General features: G+C 41.3%; 1 protein-coding gene across 2 annotated transcripts in view; it reads left to right on the top strand.

Moving 5' to 3' along the window:
* Window positions 1-2,455: 2,455 nt before the first annotated feature.
* Window positions 2,456-21,255, top strand: part of LOC129110784 (matrix metalloproteinase-16-like) — a 64,875-nt gene continuing 46,075 nt past the window's right edge. The window contains exons 1-4 of one of the 2 annotated variants that reach the window (XM_054622993.1): window positions 2,456-2,950; window positions 17,835-17,983; window positions 19,244-19,258; window positions 19,610-19,732. In XM_054622993.1, coding sequence (XP_054478968.1) covers window positions 2,825-2,950; window positions 17,835-17,983; window positions 19,244-19,258; window positions 19,610-19,732 — 413 coding nt within the window. In that variant the 5' untranslated portion in view covers window positions 2,456-2,824. The remainder of the gene's footprint in view (window positions 2,951-17,834; window positions 17,984-19,243; window positions 19,259-19,609; window positions 19,733-21,255) is intronic. The other variant, XM_054622994.1, reaches the window with a different exon arrangement.

The following is a 21,255-nucleotide window of genomic DNA, read 5'->3' as shown; positions in this document are numbered from 1 at the left end:
ATAAATCATCCCTGCAACACAGTATTATTGGTTGAAATTAGTTGGTACCAGTCTATGTAAGCACATTTCATATTTAGTTTTACAGGAAGAAAAGATGATTACATTTTGGATAAAGAAATACAAAGATTATTATTTTTTTATTTGTTTTTTATACCTGTAAACAGAAATTGTACTGGTTTCCAGCAACACGCACTATTTTGCGTGAGAGGAGGGCATTAGCATGACCTCAACAGTGAGGAGAAATGAGAACTTGTCAGTTTAAGGTGAATCATTGATCTACTCGGGAATCCTAGTGTGATTTTTAGTGTCTATGTGCTCATCATCACACACCGGTAAATCATCCATCTCTCTGCTTCTTTCATAAATCTCTACAAATCTAAATGGGGGCTCAGCTGTGTAAAAGATAAATTAGAAATTCAAGAGAATGCGATCCGCTTTGTTACACGCAGTGGGAACTAATGGCTGTGTGGAGTCAGCAGACCTCAGAGCACAGCGCATCCTTTATCCTTTATCCAACCCGTGATGAACTGTGTCACATGTCAACTCCAGAGTATCAGACAGTGTTACTCACTCACTGTATCTAGATATACATTTAATTTGCTTGTGTATACTGTGCTATTTATAGTCCCATTATGATTTATATTTAGACGTTTTTACATTACATTACATTACAGTCATTTAGCAGACGCTTTTATCCAAAGCGACTTACAATCAGTAGTATATTACATATCATTCACCCATTCACACACTGATGACAGGCTACCATGCAAGGTGCCACCATCAGACTCTAACTAACATTCATGCAACATCCAGTCCAAGCCTTCAGGAGCAACTTGGGGTTAAGTGTCTTGCCCAAGGACACATCGACTGCTGAAGCCGGGTATCGAACCACCGACCCTCTGATTGGAGAACTACCTTGCTCTCCACTACGCCACAGCCGCCCATTTTTTTTTACCATTGTAGTATGACAGTGTGCCTCTTAGAAACTCAAGAGTCATGGGGCACACAGGGGTCAAACAGTTGTATTCCTGACTGTGTTGTTGCTGACGTCTTTCCAAACTTTAGATGGAGTTTTCCATTTAGTGTGATCAGAGGAGGGTGGTACGTATGTGTGTGTGGTTGTGTGTGTGTGTGTGTGTGTGAGTGTGTGTGTGTGTGTGTGCAAATTGAAACCCCATCAATGGGCTAATGGTGCGGCTCACCTAACTTTTCTGTGGCACATACACACACTGAAACACACTGACTTGTTCCTCATCCCCAGGTGTTAGTCTAAGTGGAAAATCATTGATCCGGCTCATTAGATCTGACCCTTCTCTATTATCCGAGGAGATTAGAAGAAAAGGCTTTTTCATTAGATCCAGTTTTGCTTGTGGATTATGGGAGAGCTGCAAGTCAAAGTATAGTTCTTTCACCAGACAACAGCACTTAGAAAACATATTTTTACTTTGAAAATATGTGATATAAAATCACATCAGTTTGCTTTATAGATGTAAAGATGACGAGACCCTGATAAAAGGTTTGCCTGTAAAAGCAGGACCTTGATCGCATCACTTACTCTACAGTCACTGCATGACGGTCGATGGCAACATCACCATCATCATCATCATCATCACTTACTGGAAACAATTCTGGAAACAAGGGACTTCTGGGTACCACAGCAGGTTAATTCACTGAGGGTTGTGGTTATTAAAATGAGCATTGAGCCCATCATCGCCCTCTAGTGGCCATGATGGATTTTTTTCAAAATGATTACAGTAAACCCCCCCCCACACACACAAACAGAAATACAGTGATGCAACATTCAGTTTTGTACTGGGATATGAAAACTATGTTTAAAAGAATATTTCATTTATCTTAATCATTTAATGACAAGGCAAAAACACCAATTTAAAGAAACTCTGTAACATTAAACAGCATTTTCTTACCCTTGAGGACTCACGTAACAGACAGTGTTTTTAGGTATCTCGCAGAAACAAATATGTAGGTAATACATACATATATGTTAATAAGGCTTAATTAAACCAATGCTTCAACCACGTTTGTCCTGATATATGTCATGGTTGTAACATTGCTATGAAAGGAAGCTCTTTGATGAAACCACTTATCAGTAGCCTGACGTTAGAAGATGTAAAATGTGAAAACAATGTTAGCATTTGCTGCATTTTGCTTTTATTTCGGAAATAACGACCAGATAGTCTTTGTATTCTCCTAAACTGACACTCCTGTCCTGGGGTATACCTCAACAATAACCGGGAAATCCACATTTTGGAAAGTTACTTTAGTGTTAATTTGCATGAACAAGTGAGTTTCAATGTACTGACAGAGGGAACAGTGACACTTAATCTTGTGAAAGACATTTGTTGAGTTTGTTGAGTTTGGGATTGTTTTTATGACCATTTGGCTGAGCAGTGGGATGGGGGCGCTCGTACCAGTTCGCGCATGCGCACTCGGTGGGAAACACGATTGAAAACGGGCAGCTATGCCGCGCGGTGCAGAAAACGGGCTGGACGCGTCCGCTTGGAACAACCGGTGTACCGGAGGACTCACCCGGGGACTGCAAGACCGGGAGGCTACTGAGAGGCGTTAACAGCGAGACTTTCCCCGGGGGTAACCTCCTCCCGACACCGCGGCGAAGGCAGCGGTCGACGAATCCGTCTCTTCTCCCGGTTCCCTCTCTCTCCTCCTCCTCCTCTCCTCCACAAGAGAAACACCATCAGACATGTTGCTGCTAAACGTGTAGGATTTACCCCCCGTTGTCGCTTTGTTTGTACCGACTGTAAATAGAAGTGAGCAGGGAGCAGCGAGCAGCAGCAGCGTGTTCACTATGGTGTCGCCGGCGCTCCGCAGTCGGAGGTGTCTGAGCGGCTGCTGTGTGGGGACGCTATGCTTGCAGTTGTTGCTGTGGATTTTATGTGCCGTGAACGGCGAGGAGCAGCCGTTCAATGTAGAGGTAAGGACCGGGACCGGTGTCTGCTCACTTGGCAACATTTTTCAGTTAAAGAAATGTACTTTTCTCCTATAAGTGTGCATTAGTTCAGCTCCTATTTCAGAATGATAAAGCATGCCGGGGCACATTGTTGCCCATGTTTAGTCTGCTGATGTCTCAACAACAGGGGCTTTGTGAGGTGTCCAGCTGGCCTGGAGGTCCATCCCGTCCTGCTCTCCACTTCTGAATTTGGGTTTTTTTTTTTTTGTGTGAAGGATTTCTTATATTTCAGCTTTAAATATCCATCTCAGCATAATACCCTTATTTGTTTCCTTCTTTGGGCTTGTTCAGCTTCTCAAAGTGGGCAAACATTACAGAAGCAGTGTCACAAAAGCAAAATAAGAAGTAGTTTAATTTCATGATGATATAATTAGAAAGATGATGTCCCCGGTAGAGATTATAGACCACAGGATTGGTTTAAAATGAGTCAACTCTAAAACTGTTATCTCCATATAAAGCTAGCATACCCATGTAATTCAATTTTAAGTCAAATAACTGCAAAAATCTTCCCAAAGAAGTCTGCAGGGCAAATATTTCTAGTGGGTTCATGGCCAAATCTTTGTGTTTTTAGTGTCTTGTGACTTGAACATTTCTTTTCTTTTTCTTTTTACAGCACTTGAGAATCTCCACTTTAGAGCATTCAGATAGTATCACTTGTGATATTATGACCAAAGCAGTACATGCTCTGAGGCTCAGTTCTGCAGAAAGAGATCTTATGAGTTCACAGGCAACAATGTGGGCAGCTAGAGGAGATTTTAACTGAGAGGGAATGGTGTCTTTTCAAAGGGCGCTTCTATTCTGATCTCATATCCCGACTTAATGGATTGTTAAAAGCCTTCGGGCCTCAAGTGTTACGCCAATAAACTTTTAACACTCAACCAGCCTTAAAAAAAGAATCAATGTGTCTTTTGTCTTTCTTTCTTTCGAGACTCTGCAGAACTAACCCAAGCTTTTCTTCTCCGTGGGTGAAGAGAGACATTTTGGTTTCATGAAGGGCACATCTGTCTATTTTACATCCGCTTGTGTTTCCAGAGCAAATTACCCCCGTTTAGCTAAAGTTGGATTCATGTGCCATCATGAAGTGTTAACACGGCAACCCATCGCTTTCCCTCACACTTGGCTGCGCACACAAACGCAGAGACACCACACAGGAACATCCTGGCATGTCCACTGACAGCCATTCAAGTTCTACATCCACATATCCACATGATTTAAAAGCTTGGCACGCCACGCTGCTCCCTTTTTGGAGAGGCAGGGAGCAGATTTAGTCCAGATGCTACAGGTTATTCAGTTAAAATGTCCGAGCTCATGTGACAGGCTGGGGTAGAAAGTTAGAGAGATGTTTAAAAAAAAAAAAGGTTTGTTCTTTTGAAATTGGTTGTTAAATCTGATTCTGTGCTAAGTTTGTGTACAATTGTGCCCTTTAAAATGACCAAAATAACCTTTGCTCTGTGCCAATCAGATGTCAAAAACTGCTATGCTTTTCAATAAGATCCAGCCTTGTTCTTTGTTGCAAGACACAATGGCGGATAGTGTTGTTATCTTCGTCATATTTTATCATTTATTCGGCTTCCCGTTCCCTTCTCCCACGTCCTCTCCCTTGACTTGCATGTTATTATCCTCCTCCAGCCCTTGCGTCTTGCCCTTTCTTTTCCAAGAGTTTCTTTGTCATACTTGCATTTGAATGTACTGTAACTGCAGTGTGTACTGTGATCTTTCCTCTTTTATATTGGCTACATGTACTTTAGAAAAAGTCAGTCTGTGGTGGTGATTTTTAAGCAAAAAATATAAACTGTAAGTCCTTTGCCTTTTTAAATGTGTGCTTAGCCTTATGGGAAAATGAGAAACACCAAAGCTCTGCCTTCATGAATACGCTTTCAAAGGACAAAATGTAAGAATAACAGTCAAATACATATATTTTTCATGTATAAGAGTAAAAGCATTATGAAATGAGTTCTGAATTTATGTCTATGGCAGCTGTGCCTGTCGTGTCCTGCCAAGAGCGTGCAGTAGTTTCATATCTGTGATCACTGTTTTCAGCTTCCTGACATGAAAGTATGTGTTGCAGGAATTCAAAGCTTCCAAGTTACTATAGAGTGGGCTTTTCACTGTAATGTGAGACATTTATGGCCCCTAATTTAACCGTTATTATTGTCTCGGGTATCCCAGAGGTGAGAGAACTCTTTAGCCTGCTGAAGTATCAAAAACATTTTACACACAACGTTTGAGATGCCCTTAAGCAAACTTTGAGGGTTTGAGCATGAAGTTCCCAAATGTATCTTGAGTGAGACTGTGCTGGGCAGTCACTGGATGTCCAGTAGGCAGTCAGTGGAGATGAAAATGCACCCGCAGTGGGCTATAAACTGACTGCAACACAATGCAGAGGTAGTTCAAGCAGGGCAAAGCTACAGCCTAAAATGTGTCTCACTGTAAGTGCTCTGTAAACAATGTTGCCATGTCTGGCTTCAAGAGCCCAAATCCAGCAGTGCTATGCTGCAGTTAGACGGAATTATAGAGCCAGTGTCCGGATGACTAACGCCCCTCTGTATGTCTCTGTTTTTGGCGTTGTGCAACTGGTTTAATTGGAGTCATGAAGTGGACTTGTTATGACTGTGTGTCTACCATGGATTTATAGGTGTACCATGGATGTATAAAGAGAAATGGAGACAGCTTTGGAGGCAGAGCCCGGTCGTTGCAATGAAATGTTCCTATTGGTGCACGAAGCCAAAAACGTGAACATGAACAGAGGAAGGAAATCAACCTTGGATTCGACCATTGTAATGATTTAAATAAGGGCTATTTAAGGGATTTTACTGGTAAGAAGATTAATTGCAAAAAATGAATCTGTGTATTTACAGACATCTCTTTCCTAATGTAATGGGAGTCTGTCTTTTTTGGGGCCCCATGGCATCACTTGACGGACCTGGATGTTGTGATTCCACGGTTTGGCCACTATGTCAAATTGGCTTCAGAACCTTGTTGCTCTTCCTCTGGGCTTGGTGTGTACTGCTCTCACCACAGGTTATAGAGGGAGATGAGGGTGAGGAGAAAGTATTTCCCTCTAAATAACAGGTGGGTCTGAGAGGTGGGAGGTCACCTAAACCCTTCCCGTAACTGCTGCTCGGATTGCGGTCTTTTTAGAAAACTTTTTGAATGGCCGCTTTATTGCTGACTTCTTGGATTTGACTTCACGGCTGAGTTTACTGTATTGCCAATTTTCTCCCTTCTTGCAATTTTCTCTGCTCTGGATTACATTTTTACAGAAAGTACAGCCTGTCTCTGGGTGATAAAACGGTAATTAATACTGACTTGTAACATCTCAATTCAGCCTAACTCTACGGATCTGCCAGTCTGTGCTTAACTGCTGAAATTGTCTCGAAAGCTCCTTCAGCTTTTGTTTATCCGACTGTGTTCCCTCAAGAAGTAATTTTCTCTGCAAATTAGACAATGTCATTAACAATGGCACAGCCACGAGTTAATTTCCTTCATCTCCTTGTGAGTTTTATTTTCTCTTTCAATCCATATTGATTTTATATGGAACACTAACGCCAGTGAAGTCATTTCTTTTATTATTTATCTTCAAGGCCACATACAGTAGGAAGGCTCTGCAAGCAGTCGAGCTATCTTTGGTTATTTTTATCATTAGCTTTTACATAACAGAGTAATTAAAAGAGAGATAATGGGTTTTTAATCTCTTTTTCCTGTCTGTGGTTAACACTGTCTCACAGTTGGGATGAAATATCATTGAATATTGCATAAGAGTTGTTGTTGCTGAGTGACACAAACACACAGCCGCCCTCAAACTGTTTTTAACTTTCCTCCCCTTTTGTTTGAAGTGATCGTTACGAACTCTTTCTGGTGCTTTAAGGCTTTCACCATAAGATACAACATCACATTTAGCAGGTTTATCAGCCATTTGAATGATAAGTTTTTTGTTAACATTGCAACAAAACTGGATTATATTCATTTTAAATGCTTTTGTTTCCATCTGTGCCAAACAAATTTGTCCAGTTACATAAAATCCTCATTGTACCAGTCACAGCTATTTCTGGGCTCTATAGTCTACCCTCTCTTTATCCTGTTGGGATTTGTGATATTGGATGATTATTTTTTCTGCACCGCATTGCCTTGGTTAAACTCAGTATTTCACAGAGAGGCATCAGGTGCGGCGCTTCGCTCTGACTCACATTAAGCGTTTGAACGCCGCTATGGTTGCCAGAGACAAAGCAAAGCTGTACAACAAAGAGAGCGCAAAGTTGCTCCGGTGTTCTCCCATCTGTTAACATCCTGTCTCAGATGGATGAATGAATTAATAAAAGATGGTTTGGAAAGCCTCCGCTGACTGTCAGTTGTATTAACTAAATCCACCAAGGATTTTATCTGATTCCTCTGTCTGTCCGTCTGACTGTCAGCGATTTGATCACATCAAATGTGGTGGACATAACTAAAGAACTAGTTGATTCGATTTTGGGATCCCGACATGAGTCACTTACTTACTTGTAGCCATTGTTATGAGACATACACAAACAAAGACTTATTATTGCAAAATATGAAAGATGCCAACATCTTTATAACGGTAAATATAGGAATATGTGTTTGGGTGTAATCCAATATTAATTTATATGGTATTGTGATATGATTACTTCGATTATAACAAAATTCTGTTAAAAACAATTTAGTTTTATCTTGTGTAATGTTTAACAGAGGAACAGAGTTTACATCAATTTTTTTTTTTTTTTTTCAGTATGTTACACTATTATATCATAATATCATGTCTATTGACACAACAAACTATTCTTGTTTATATAATGATGTTTATTTCAGCCATATCGCCCAGCTCCTCTGCATAAATTATGAGTCACATACCACTGACATTGTAAGTACTGATGCTGTTTCCAGCACTTTGCTAATGCCAAGCACAGTCAGGTCCTTTGCAAACTGCTTAGTGCTGTTGTCGCTATGCGGGGAGCGCGGAGCTCCATTCCCATCACAGCTCATGTTACCAGTCGGCCTCAGAGTGGCATCGGAATAATGGAAAGCAACTGGTGTGAATGTGTGTGTGTTAACAGTTGTGGCTTCTCTCGCTTCCGTGGATTTTTGCTCTCACTCCTCGCTGTTTGTGCATGTGTTCATTTGTAGACGTGTGGTGTCTTGTGTGTGTGTGTGTGTGTGTGTGTGTGTGTGTGTGTGTGTGTGTGTGTGGTCCTCCCAGCCATATTTGCATGAGCCAGTGGCTTCATTGCCCTCAGAGTTGCTGTTGATGACCAGACCAAAGGAAATAGATGAGAAAATGATTGTTTTTGTGCTAAACAGAGGCTTAAATATAACTTAATACAACTCGAAAACAATGGCGAAACATTCACTGGCATGGGGTGTTTTGCACTGCATTTCCCAGAAATCACAGTATGCAAAGTACTTTGGTATGTTTTTACTTGAAATTTCTCCTAACGAAGCTTGAATGTTCCTTTTTTACTTTCCTGCATCATGGAAGATGTCACTACTTATTAGCCACGTAGCTACTCTACACAATAGTCCAAAATATCCTCAAGTTTAAAATGCATCACTTTTGAAACTCTGCTGTTTATAGCGGCAATAGTAAAAACTACTGTTACAAGCGATCAGTCATAGTCTTTAGGCTTTTATTTGCATGAAAACATAGTCATAAACTCCTTTGTTTTCTTATCAGTTTGCATCCTTTGCAGCCATGTTTATTCCTCCTACATCTAGTCCACTTTGTGTGTATGGGCTTACCTTCTGTGTCTGAGCGCATGCAGGGATACTTATGAGTGTATTTATACTTCTGTGCTTCGCCCTCGTTTCTTACTGAGCAATCATATGGATCGCGAGTACCCACACCCACACACACACACAGACACACACACACACACACACACACACACACACACACTGCATTCTTGACGTCATTTGGCTTCGGTAAGGGAGCAGATTTCGGAGCCACTGGGGTGTCTGTGTCAGTCTGTTCACCCAATTCTAGAGAATACACAACACCTGCACTGACCTAAATGATTCATAATGACACACACGCACAGACGCCAACACACACACACACACACACACACGCCCGATTCCCTTCAGCAGCCACATGCTATTGTTGTGTGTTATTCCCAATCTTTCTCCCCGCATGTCAACACAGTCTTTCTCTCTCAGAGATGTATCTTTGGTCACAGCTTACTGAGCTGTTAAATCTTTAATGTGACTGACAACTGCAACATTAGATGATGCCAATGGGGCATCGCATGTGAGGCTGTCAATTAAGCTGTTGACAGAAACACTCGGAGAACGTGTGAGTGTATTTCTGTTACGCTGCGCAATTTTGTGAGTTGCGGCAACTGTTACAATCTGTTTTCTGCGGGCTGTGACATAATCTTATACCAGCATGTTTGAGTATGCGGTAACAGTTCATCCCCAAATGAACATAAGTTGAATATCAATCAGCCGTATGGAGGGTTGATTCATGATCTTTCTGCAGAGTGAGTTTATGAGGCATCAGCTGGTGTCGGATGTCATAATCCAATTTTTTTTTTTTGTCATTTTCCAACATCTTAAGTCATCAAAATGCTTTGGAAACCCCCCAAAAAAAAAACACAAATACTAGCCACTAGAAAAGGCGCTGTTCTGATCAGTATGTATGATCAGACTGTGACATTTTAGGGTGACATTTTTGTGACATTTTGTCCTAATGGGGCCACGGCGATGGTGAACATGGCGCGCATTAAGTATTTTTAGAGCGTGTGTATGTGTGCAAGAGCCGGAGGCTAGATATGAAGCAATGCCCCGTTTAACCTCTGCAATAATCACATTGCTTTGGGGTCACGAGGTGCAGATGATAGCGTCATTAAAAGTCACGTTGAGTCTTTATAACAAATGCAAATTTTACAGTATGAATTCAAGTGCTGCAGTTAAATTGTGTGTGTGTGTGTGTGTGTGGGTTTGTGGTTACCGGTGTGGGCAGCAGGGCTGTGGTTGCCTTGACGACCCTGGCACACTCGCCAGTGGTTCTGCGTGTAACCGATGAATAATTCAGGGCGGTCAGAGGCGGCAGGCTTTTTCACAGGAGGACGGGCATCGTGTTCCCACGAGTCACCTGTGCCCAGAGCTCCCATCACTCCCGGCTGCTCCGTCCCGACTCTGTTACTGGACATACTTTTTGTCATACAATCAGAGAGGTCAGTGCTTGGCACACTCACTGGATGTCCTAATATAATATATCTGCTCTGATAAATAATTAGAAAAGAGGTCATTTCATTTTAAGAAAAAGTAAAGAAAAGGAGAAGTTAGTTGTGACCACTGTAAACCCTAAAGATGTATCTGCGTACCACACACCCAAAAACAATTCCTATGATTCCCATAAGTGTCAGACTGGAATGATTCCAAAATGTGATTTCTTCTTCAACTATTTTAACTTGCTAATTTTTCTTAGGCCTGATATTGAAATGAAAAAGAACTTGGGGCAAGGTCGTCTCCTGCTGATTTTTTATTTATTTTTTTCACTGTCCTAGCAGGGAGCTTATTGTATTCACTCAGCATCCCTGTGTGTAAATCATTCACTGATTAGATGAGTAGACTGAAAACCAGGAGGGCTCTGAGGCAAGTACTGAGGCAACTCGGCCACAGCAGAGGAACTTATTGATATTTTAAGGCAGCAATTCTGTGCTGCAAACCCCTTTTACCTGTCACATCAGGTGACACACCTTGATGTTTGTGAAATTGTACCAAGTGGCATATGGCTTATTATTTGACTGCCATACCTGCTAAATTGATGAGAAACATATAGTGGAGTGTGGAGTTACCATTGTTAGTTCTGATAGTTGGATCGACTGAATTATGAAAGAATGTATAAAGAGAACCAGATCCAAAATAATGTGCACTTATTGGTTGTCTGATTATACCATATAAGGTATTCAAAGATAGTTATACAATCATTACGAAACTTACAAGTACTATGGTAGCTTTGTGTTCAACATATACGGAGACAAAAGAGGCTGAAACGGCTAAACTCTAAGCCGGGGGTTACTCTAAATGTTGCTGATGCATACTGTATGTGCATATACAGTATGTGTATACACTCTTAATAAACATGCAGGAGCAGTGTGTGCACCTAAAGTGAGTGATGCTGTTTGAATATACGAGGTACAGTTCATCTCCTCCGTCCCATTCTGCCCATAAACCTGCTCTGAGCAGCTCGGGCTTGTAAACACTCCACTCTCTGAGCAGTTCATTGAGGGTCCGTGACAAACCCGCTCTGATGGCAAGCATAATTCTGTGATTTCATAGAACAGCCTGAGCCTAATTACCTCCAGTATTGCAGTGTGTATCACAGGACTCTGGGAAAATCTCATGAAATAATGTCCGACTGTCACAAAAATGAGCCTGATACCAACCTATTAAAGCGGTGGTCATTTTCTAAACCCTAATCACATCATCTCTCCCTTAAAGTCACTTTTTCATACTGTATATGGCTTTAAATGGTCATCCATTTTTTAATGTCACTTTAAATGTCAAAGGTCTAACTAAAGCTGAGCCTCCGCGTCCACAACTCGCCATAAAAAATTCATGCACATGTTCACAAGTCGCGAGCTGTCCCCGTAACCTGAGGGGACCGAGCCCCTATCAGCTGATCAGCGCCAAACACCGCACGCCATCAGCGCGTTGCCATGCCGACCGGGGCCTTCCTGAGGCACGTCTCATCTATAATAGAGTGATCCCATCGAGGCTCGCAGGTTGGCCTTTTGATAGCACCCATCGGCTAATTGGCCCTGCCTTCTGCTGGCCAGGTAGTGGGCCACGCCGGCTGGTGTAGAGGTGGTCCGGGGACACCAACGCTCCACGTTCACCTCAGCTCAGTGCTCGTGTAAGGCATCTGGGTGAGGACAAGGCGTCTGAGTCACTCCACTTCTCTGCCACCTCTGTGCTGGTGCACGAGGTCTGTGTGTTGGTAGCGTACGGAGTTTACCTGAGATGACTTTGCCAAGTCTGATTTTGTTTTTTGTTCTCTCTGTAGGAGACTTTTCTGTGCCTGAGAGGTCGCATGTGGCTTCATAAGTTCCTCAGAGATCCAGCATATTGCGTTTTCTATAGAGATGGTTGTATAACTGCACTGAAGTGTCCTTTTTTCGGGAAGCTATGAGGGCCAAGATTATAAACCACAAGCTGTGTGACAAAGGTGAAAATGAAATGCGCTGTGTGAAGGAGCGAGGTGAGGCCGAGCTCCCCTGCCCTTCAGAAGCAGGAGAGAAATCTACTTCAAAGTGGAGGGGAAATCAAGTGTGGCGGACCCAAAAATAGGCACCAATGCGTTTCAGACATTTTAGCCGTCATCAGGGCACGGCTGGTGGACTCCTTATCTTTCCACTTCAAGAGTGCCTCGATTTCTGGAGACGTTTTTTTTTTTTTTTAACCTCATTATACCATCCCCGGCTCTTTCCGGAAGACTCACTAAGTTTCTAACGGCATAATTATTACATTACACACGAGAGGCTTATTTTTGTTTCATGACGTGTGCACACTTGGCTGCTTGGATGAGAGTTGCATCATGATGTGGGCGAGAGTTGGGGTGAGGGGATCAAACAAACCAAAAATGATTACAGTTTTATTTTTAAACCTCAAACATTTATATCAAATGTCAAGAAAGCTACATGTATTTGAACTAACTCTTGAAAGTAAATAACCGTATTCCTTTTAATGCTCCTATAGCTCAGCTTTCTTAGCTTTGGATGCCGATAAAGAGATCCATTTGGTTGACAGTTGTTGAGTTTGTCAGCTCTAAAATGACAAGAGCGTGGGCAGCACAAGAAGCAGTACGGTAACCGTCCTATATCATTATTTTTTACATCAACAAGCAGTCAAAAATGCTGCTCTATTGAACACCACCGTCTATGCTTACAAGCTCCCTCGTTATCTATTTGCGGAGAGACGACAGGGAGGAAATTCTGTCTTATTGAATGAAGGAGGGCTGTTGAGCCGGAGCCTCCCGCTCTCAGGAATCCTTACATTGGCAGAACACCGGGAACAATAGATCATGAAGACAAAGAGTGGATCAATGAGGGGAAAAAAGAAGAGGGGCAGCAGAGAGGGAGGATAAAGAAAGAAAAACCTGACAAATTAGGACAGATAGGAGAGTGAAAGGTAGAAAAAAAAAAAGCAAAGAGCTCGGTAATGATTCAGCCAAATACATTTCACGGATCTACTCTACTCTCTGTAGGATTAGAAGAAGAAGATGGGGGGAATATCCTGGAAGTAGTAACACACTGGGAGACATGCTTTAACGGTCAGCTGTGAGCTGTATTGTTGGCAGCAGTAAATACCTGCTGTACTGTTCTTTTTAGCTATTCCCCAATATTTCCTACAGTAGTGTAATAACTCAAACTCCTTCTATTTTTTGCCTCTTCACAAAAGTAGTCACAAAATACTAATAACGTGTGAGTCGAGGCATAATCTATAACCTTCAGCATTACGATGCAATCAAAGGCTTGGATTCCATCTTTGAAAGTTGATGCAGTATTAATATTTTTGAGCCTCATGCCTCTCTCTGAATCTTAAGGGTTTTGTATTTTGATTCAACTGTGGCAACTTTTTTGTCTGTTTGATCATGGAAGTTTAAGGTTTCCTACGTGACCAATGTGGTGATGTCACAGTGATGTCATTTGGGGTTTTTTAAGCTCGGCCTTGGAGAATACAAATTTATGACAGAAAGCCTGCATTGGAAATTGGAAGTGTGGAGTTTGAAAGATGTAAAAAGCTTACCAGGCAGGAAAGGTATACCAAAAACATGCTATTTGTTGTATTATGGGAAATGTAGGATATTGAGTTTTTGCAGCTTAACCGATAAAAGGGACTAAAAGTCAGGTCAAAAAAATCTAAAATGATATCTAAATGATTCTAAAAAGTTGGAATAGTCCTTTAAGCATATAACCATAAGCATTCAAGAAGCCCTAGTACAGTATGTATGACATTTATCTGTAATACTGCGTACGCAGACACACACACACACACACACACACACACACACACACACACACACACACACACACACACACACACACACACCACGCCATCCAATATCCTGTCAGGTGAGTGACAGACATATCTAACAGCTCTCGGCTCTCTCTATCTCTGTCACCTCTTTTTTAATACACCTCTGTATCTGATAATGGATACATTGTCTGAATACATACTGCACTGTTGCTCCTCATTTACATGAAAGCCCTGTAGCTCGTACTGCAAATGCTTTTCAGACACACTTTTTTGAATGTTCTGAGCAGGGTTTCAAAATATGTAAAAAAAAAAAAAAAAAAAAGATATGTAAACATAGATAACATTTGTGTCCACATAGCAATGTTATGGTCGTGAATGCAAATTCATTTTGAATTAAAAGACACTTTGTGACAGAAAACCCCCCCCAAAAAAACCAGTCAGATTCTTTCAAAACCCATCTGATTAACTGAAGTACAATGCTTCTCCACTGGCACAATCCACCAGATGTACAGCACTCTAAGAGTGAATCAATATCTTCTTTTCTTCCCTTTCACCAGAAAAAGTAGCTGTGATTTCACTGGGGCAGAGATTTTAGGACAAAGCCAGACGTGGTTACAATGACAAACCCTCAGATGTCAGAGAGGAGATGTGAGGGACAGGGATGATTACAGGACAAGAGACGGGAAAGTAGACATTAGGAAGAAAAGGAATGGCGGTACAGACAGAGGCGTGACAGAGGGAAGATGTGTTGCAAAGAGCGAGAGATAAAAAGTCAAGATTGTAAAGTGTGTTTGATGCCAGCTGGTTTAAGAGATTCAAATGAATTAAGCTTCATTATAGGCCTATAAAGAATACAAAATGTAAATGTTCCTTGACGTAGAATCAGAAGATTTGTGATAAACACACGTTCTGAAACTCTGATTTGGGAAGTTAAAAATAAGATATGAAGGAATTAAAAGTAAGATTTGAATGTCGGCAATAACTCTCTCTCTGTACTTGTAATGTTTGCGGTGTTAAAAAGATTTAATTTCAGTTTGTGTGCTTGCCTTCTCCGCCATCCGACTCACTTCTTCCTCAGAGATTAAAATGTGCCCTTTCAGCTTTGCACGCTGGTATCTGTGATACTATTTTAACAGGGGGAAAAAGATCTGAAAAGCTGTGAGAAAACGGAGCTCAAAACAAACCAGCCTTGGCAGGGTGAAAAGAGGTTCAATCAATCATTTGAGCTTTAAAAAAAACAAAAACGAATCATAGTTTATGCTTTCAAAACCCCCGTCAGTTTTATGAATTTTACCTCATACATTGTGGCTCTACAAAGAAAAAAAAAAACGGGTTGCTACAGCAGTGAAACTGAAGTGTGTTTCACTGCCGTAAAACACACTGGAGGGGGGGGTAGAGAAAGCGTAAACAGAAAAAGAGAAGCAGCGGGAAATCAGTGAATTAGACAAAATCATCCAGCAGAGAAAGATGAAAAATTTAAAAAAGTAAAGGAGTGAAAAGACAAAGAATGACATATCAATGGGGACCCTGGGTGTGCAGGAAGGTGCAAAGAAATGTGAACTGTGACACAACATTTTGACAACTGCAGTGCTGACGAGAGCTGGGCACGGAAAGTTCATCACTGCAGAGGCTGAATATGTGCCCGTGCCTACCTGCAGGCCTCAGGGGACAGGAAGTAGGGATTTGCCAGTGTGCCATCACAGCACGGATAAACTACAAAGATGAAAGCCTGGCGTAGATAATGTAGTTTCCTCTCTGCTCATCCCGTTCAATGCAAGCATGGACGATTGTTTTGTGTTTTAGTGCATCCTGGGTTCTTTCAGTTATATCTGTTGTAGTACAAGAGTCAAGATGGTGTAGTTTAAGGTATCGGCATCAGTTCTTAAGTTTTCTGGGGGAAAATGTTATTTTGTTGAGGTATTCACTCATGAGTCATCTACTACTTAGAAACTAATTTGACATTTTTGTATGTTCAGCTGATCTGCTCTGGTTAAACTGACTAAAAGACGCTGTCTCAATTCTTTATAATTTCACAGTTACATGTTAGTTCCTTTCCAGGATTGTTATAGGAAACTGTGGGACCTATAATAAGAGGTGTTTGAAGTTTAGTCATTTCCAGATCTCTAAAGAGGTGTTACAATTAAGTCACTGAATTTCCTGAGACTATTTAAGTGTTCTAGCACAACTGAAAGAACAGAACCCAACCTGTTGTTTTTACACTTCCGTTTTTGTCCAGATCAAACAAACAAGATATAAAGTTAATATATATGCTTTAGAAGTGTTGTTGGGCCGTTTTTTTTAAATAAATGTTATTTATCTTTGCCCACAGCCAATTTTTCCCCTACTCCCAGTCCGTATGCTAAACTATGCTAAGCTAAGCATCGATCCTTTTATCTTACTCTTGGCAAGAAAGCATTTTCTCCCAAAATGCCAAAGTATTGCTTTACTCACTACCAACAGTAATCCCGACATTCCGTTATATATTAAAGTTATGGTATTTGTTTTAAAACATTTAAAATATTAGCGTAATCAATACACAAAATGTGGAATGACACTGCCCTACTCTACTCACGTGGTGTTTCTCAGCATTGAGCTTTTAAAATTCACAGTTCCATTTAAAACTGACCAAATGTATCTATAGTAGCTGCGGACATATCAATACACTTATCGTTTAAAAAATATCGCTATAGTATGCTATAGCGATATTTTGCACAGCTCTAGTGTTCAGGCATCTTGGCATTCCTCTACTATGTGTTGACACTGCCAGTTAGCTTAGCAACATCCCAAAGCTCTATTTAACTTTCAGGCAACCACAACAAAGAATCACAGAGACTTCCATCTTTTACAGAAACAGGCGTCTGTTTTCTGTCCCAGCACTCTATGAATAGATACAAACAGCCCTTCCAATGAGTCTCATTGTTGCTGCTCGGAGCCTGACACGAGGCTCGCTCACTGCAACAGAAGCTCTATACTCACATTTGGACCATCGTAGAATAGCGGTTTGCCTTTTATTGCCTTTCTACTTTCTCCTGGTGTTTAGTGAATTTCTTTCTCGGTGTGTATGCTTTCCTGAGCAGCAGGCCTCCGGAGCGACTGAAGCAGCTCGATGACATTGTGTAAGAAAACAGCGCTCAGGTTTCACAGCGCGGAGTTGCTAAATTAAAAAAGGTTGAAGGCAAATACGCAGCCCGACAGCTCATAGCGTCTTTTAAGATTCTGTTTTTGTGTTGTCTCTCTACACAATACACCATATTAACTTTTTTTTATTGGTTGAATTTTCTTTTTTATTGGTCCGTTGGCTTTGTGTTGCTAAATGCAGCAGTTGGCTGAAACAGTTTACCAGCTTTATGATGAAGACTGAGAGAATACAGAGAGGCTGGGACTTTCCAAATCCCCAAAGCCTCTTCTGGGGGGAGCCTAGCCAATCCCTCATCTTCTCCCTGGTCCAAAGATCTGAGCTGTGATTCCCTACAGCAGGATTTTATAGACACTGAAAGCTCTATTACACCAAAGCCTGTCCCTGACAAGCCAAATGACACGGTAACAGATGACATTTTGCTCTACAACCTTAGTATTGAGGTTCCTCTCTTTCTACTGCCCTTTTCCTTACTGGATGTCTTAAAAAAAAGTGCCTTTACATCTGTTTGCTGATATTTTACTTATGTTGAGGTGTATCTTGATGGTATTTTAATGGTGTTCTAGGTTATATAGAACAGGGAATAAGGCAATTCCTTTAAACATCATTCTACAATCACTCTTCTTGATTCTTTTTTTGCATAGACATTAGTGTCTCAGCTGGAAACCTTTTTATATTGTATGTTCTCACCCTTTCCTCTCTCTCTTTTGTCTGCAGTCATGGCTCCAGAGGTACGGCTACCTCCCTCCTGCAGACCCCAGGATGTCGGTGCTGCGTTCTGCTCGAGTCATGCAGTCCGCTATTGCTGCCATGCAGCGCCGCTACGGCCTCAATGTCACAGGGTCTCTGGACAGCAGCACTATAGGGTGAGTCACACTTTAAATCATGGGAGTTCTGAGCTTTCTTCATAGTTAGTAGCCTCAAAACATAAGGAAACGTGGGTGGAAGTCATAAGAAATTTAACAGAAATGAAGACTTCTGAGGTTAATGTAAGAACAAAGAATCAGCAATGTTTAATTTAGTTGTGTAATTACTCTTTCTTGTATACACTTGTTGCGTTCATGTTACCTTGGAAATTGATAGATTTCCAAACAAATGACTGGCTAATAAAATGTCTCTGTTTCATATTTGATTAATTATTGAAATACTAAAAGAGCCAGAAGACAGACACGCTCTCTCAGATATTATTCCTGCTTGAGTTTTCACGATTTGATTTAACACTACAAGCTGACATTTGAAGTTGCTGTTACATAAATGGATATTTTACAACAGGAGTGAACAACATCCAGGAGGTGAAACCTGCAGTAAACAAACAAGCAGTGGTTAGAGATTGTTGAGACTCAAAAAGACATTTTCAAACTGGGGGACAAATGGTAGATGAGTCTCTCGTTCATCCTGTTTTGTATGCTGAAGGCAACCAGAGTGGTTTTGCCAAGACACTAAATTACCCTAACATGGATTAAGTGGGCCGTCTTAATTTGATCAAAGGGGCCTTTCACAGAGAGTACACCTCTGTTGTCAGATCAAAGGCTTCAAAATGACAAAGTATTAATACTCAGTGGAAGAAAGGGAAGAGCGGGGACATCGCTTGGTTGCTCCTCGCACGATCGGTGCGACCTTAACGCAGCAGACGAGGATGACAGAGTTAAGAGGAGGAAGAACTCACTTTGTTGTAACTACGAAGACGAGGAGAGTCTGTGAAGTTTCCTGCCCGAGAGGCCTGTATAAGAGGTTTTTATCAAAATATACTTCGGATTAAGAATCAAAATGATATTACTTATGTGAGGATACTTGAAATAAAACAGATGCTGTTCAGTATATGTACTTACACTTATATGATCTTGTTTTTAAACCCGCTGTAGCTCTGGTTATACCCAGTTTTAACCCTCTGGCCATCATCATTTCACCTGCAAATCACAACAACAACAAAAAAGCAGTGCTCACTGACATTTGTCCCCACCAACACACCGAAATGCCGCTGAACTGTAACGCGGCGATGTGGTGGCCAGCGGTGTGAATGCAGATTAACAGCTGTCCAACCGCTGGGCTGAAACAGAGTGAAATGTGAGAAGCTAACAGTGTGCCTGTGTTTCTCTCTCCTCCTCTGCTTCTCTTTGGTGAAGCAGCGATAACACGATAAGGTGAGGCGTCTTTTGTGGGTAATATGTGAGTGAACATGTGCTTCATTTGTACAGTACAGAGAATAACGAAGAATTGCATGTGTTTTGTTTAGAGTTTGAAATAACTTTTATGTGTAGTGCATTCACGTATTATCATGTATGTGTATTGCATGTATCTCATCCATCTAGTGCCATCACTTTGTCCTGTTACAATTGATTATACTTAAAAATGCACAGAGGGCTTGATATGAATCATTGCACACCCCTCAACAAAGTATATCTCTTCCTAAATGCAAGAAGCTGCATTGGATCAGAATAAAAAAAAAAAAAAAAAAAAAAAAGGAAATAATAAAAATAATGTTTTTCCTGCAGGTGGATGAAGAAGCCCAGATGTGGGGTTCCTGACCAGATAGGAGGCGCATCCAAATTCAGTGTCAGGAAACGGCGGTACGCCCTTACAGGACAGAAGTGGCAACACAAACATATCACATACAGGTGGGTGGTTTAAAATGTATCAAGATTTCGACGGTCAAGTTCCTAAGTTTAAAATAGAGGCTGCTTCAAAATGACCCAGTTTTCCTCCAATCCTAATAACTACCCCGACATGCATACATCCCACGCACTGACTCGATCCTTCAACAGGGTTTTGTCAAGTTGTGAAGACATCCTATGAACAAGATTGTTCCTACAGCCCCAAAGAAAAAGACTTACATCAGCACACACAGAGGCATGTGGACACAAACAGGGCCTCAGGGCTTAACCGGTGTCGTTGACCTTTTCATTTAGATGCACATTCCTTTGAGAGAGGCAGAAAAAGAAACGGTCTGCTATCATTTATTTTCATGCAGTTCTTGCTCTTTTTTTTTTATCCTGCCTCTAATCTATCAGTGGTAGCCCATTTAAAACTGTCAAATCCTGGTAGTACTTTTCACTGTATAGGTCCCTGCAAGAAGGCTCTTGTGCTTAAACATTTCCCCATTTCCCCTTGTGCTGCAAAGGAGCAACTTGTGAATACATTATTTGGATTTATATAATGGACAGAAAGCTGCATTTCCAAGGGTTAAACCAAGGTTGCTTGTATCCAAACTACAACCATTACACACTACACAGAAGATGTTTCTTCAAAGCTCAGACTGGACAAAAAACAGCTTTATCCTCAGAACATGTAACACAAATGGGAAAACAGTGTACATGCAAGAGCCATACATGCACCAGAGATCTCATCGCCGATTTCATATTCACAAGCACATTTTCTGGCAAGCAGATGTATATATGATGTATAGTACAACGGGTTATATAACATTTCCCAGTTGATGTAGTGAGGTCAGTAGCCCAGACTATGTCATATTTTATACATACCATACCGATGCTTGCCCCCAGCTCCATGTTTCATGGGATAATCCTCAAGTAGTGGGCTTGTTTTGTATTTTTTTTCTCTCTGTCCTGAGGATAAATTTATAAGCAGTATTACATGCTGAATATAATCTTTTTGCATCAGCGACCTACAGCTGAAGTAGGGCTGTATATCACTGATGGCAGAACAGCCCAGATTCATGCCTGTCTATTTTTTTCTTCTTAAAAAAATCACACTGGGATTGGTTTTGGAGTTCGCCTCATGAGTGCATTGTTTCTCTGTGACGGCACAGATTTGAAAAGGAGAAAATGAGCCGGCTTGATGAAGAGTGGAGGAGTAGATAGGTGGAATTGAGGAGGGGTGGTGTTGGAGGAGAAGCAGCTGCACAGAGAAAGAAATGAGTTGAGAGGAGGAAACCCCAGTGGAAAGCAGAGGGTGCTCTCTGACAGATTAGGGTTATGTAATCGGATGGAAGCATTCTGACAGTGTGTGTATATGCGTATGCGTGTGTTGTACATGGATGTGTGCCTGGCCCTCAGTCAGAAGTCGGATGTGCCTGCAGCTGCTCATTTGAACTCAAATTGGTGCAATAGAAAAAGTTTTGAGAATGTAGCACATTTAGGATGCTCTAAAAACATCCATAAACAGTAACCGGTGACGGTTC

This window comes from Anoplopoma fimbria, chromosome 21 (genome assembly GCF_027596085.1).
Source record: "Anoplopoma fimbria isolate UVic2021 breed Golden Eagle Sablefish chromosome 21, Afim_UVic_2022, whole genome shotgun sequence".
Taxonomy (NCBI): Eukaryota; Metazoa; Chordata; class Actinopteri; order Perciformes; family Anoplopomatidae; genus Anoplopoma; species Anoplopoma fimbria.
The sequence above is the reverse complement of the archived record's forward strand: the minus strand, read 5'-3'. Positions and strand labels throughout refer to the sequence as shown.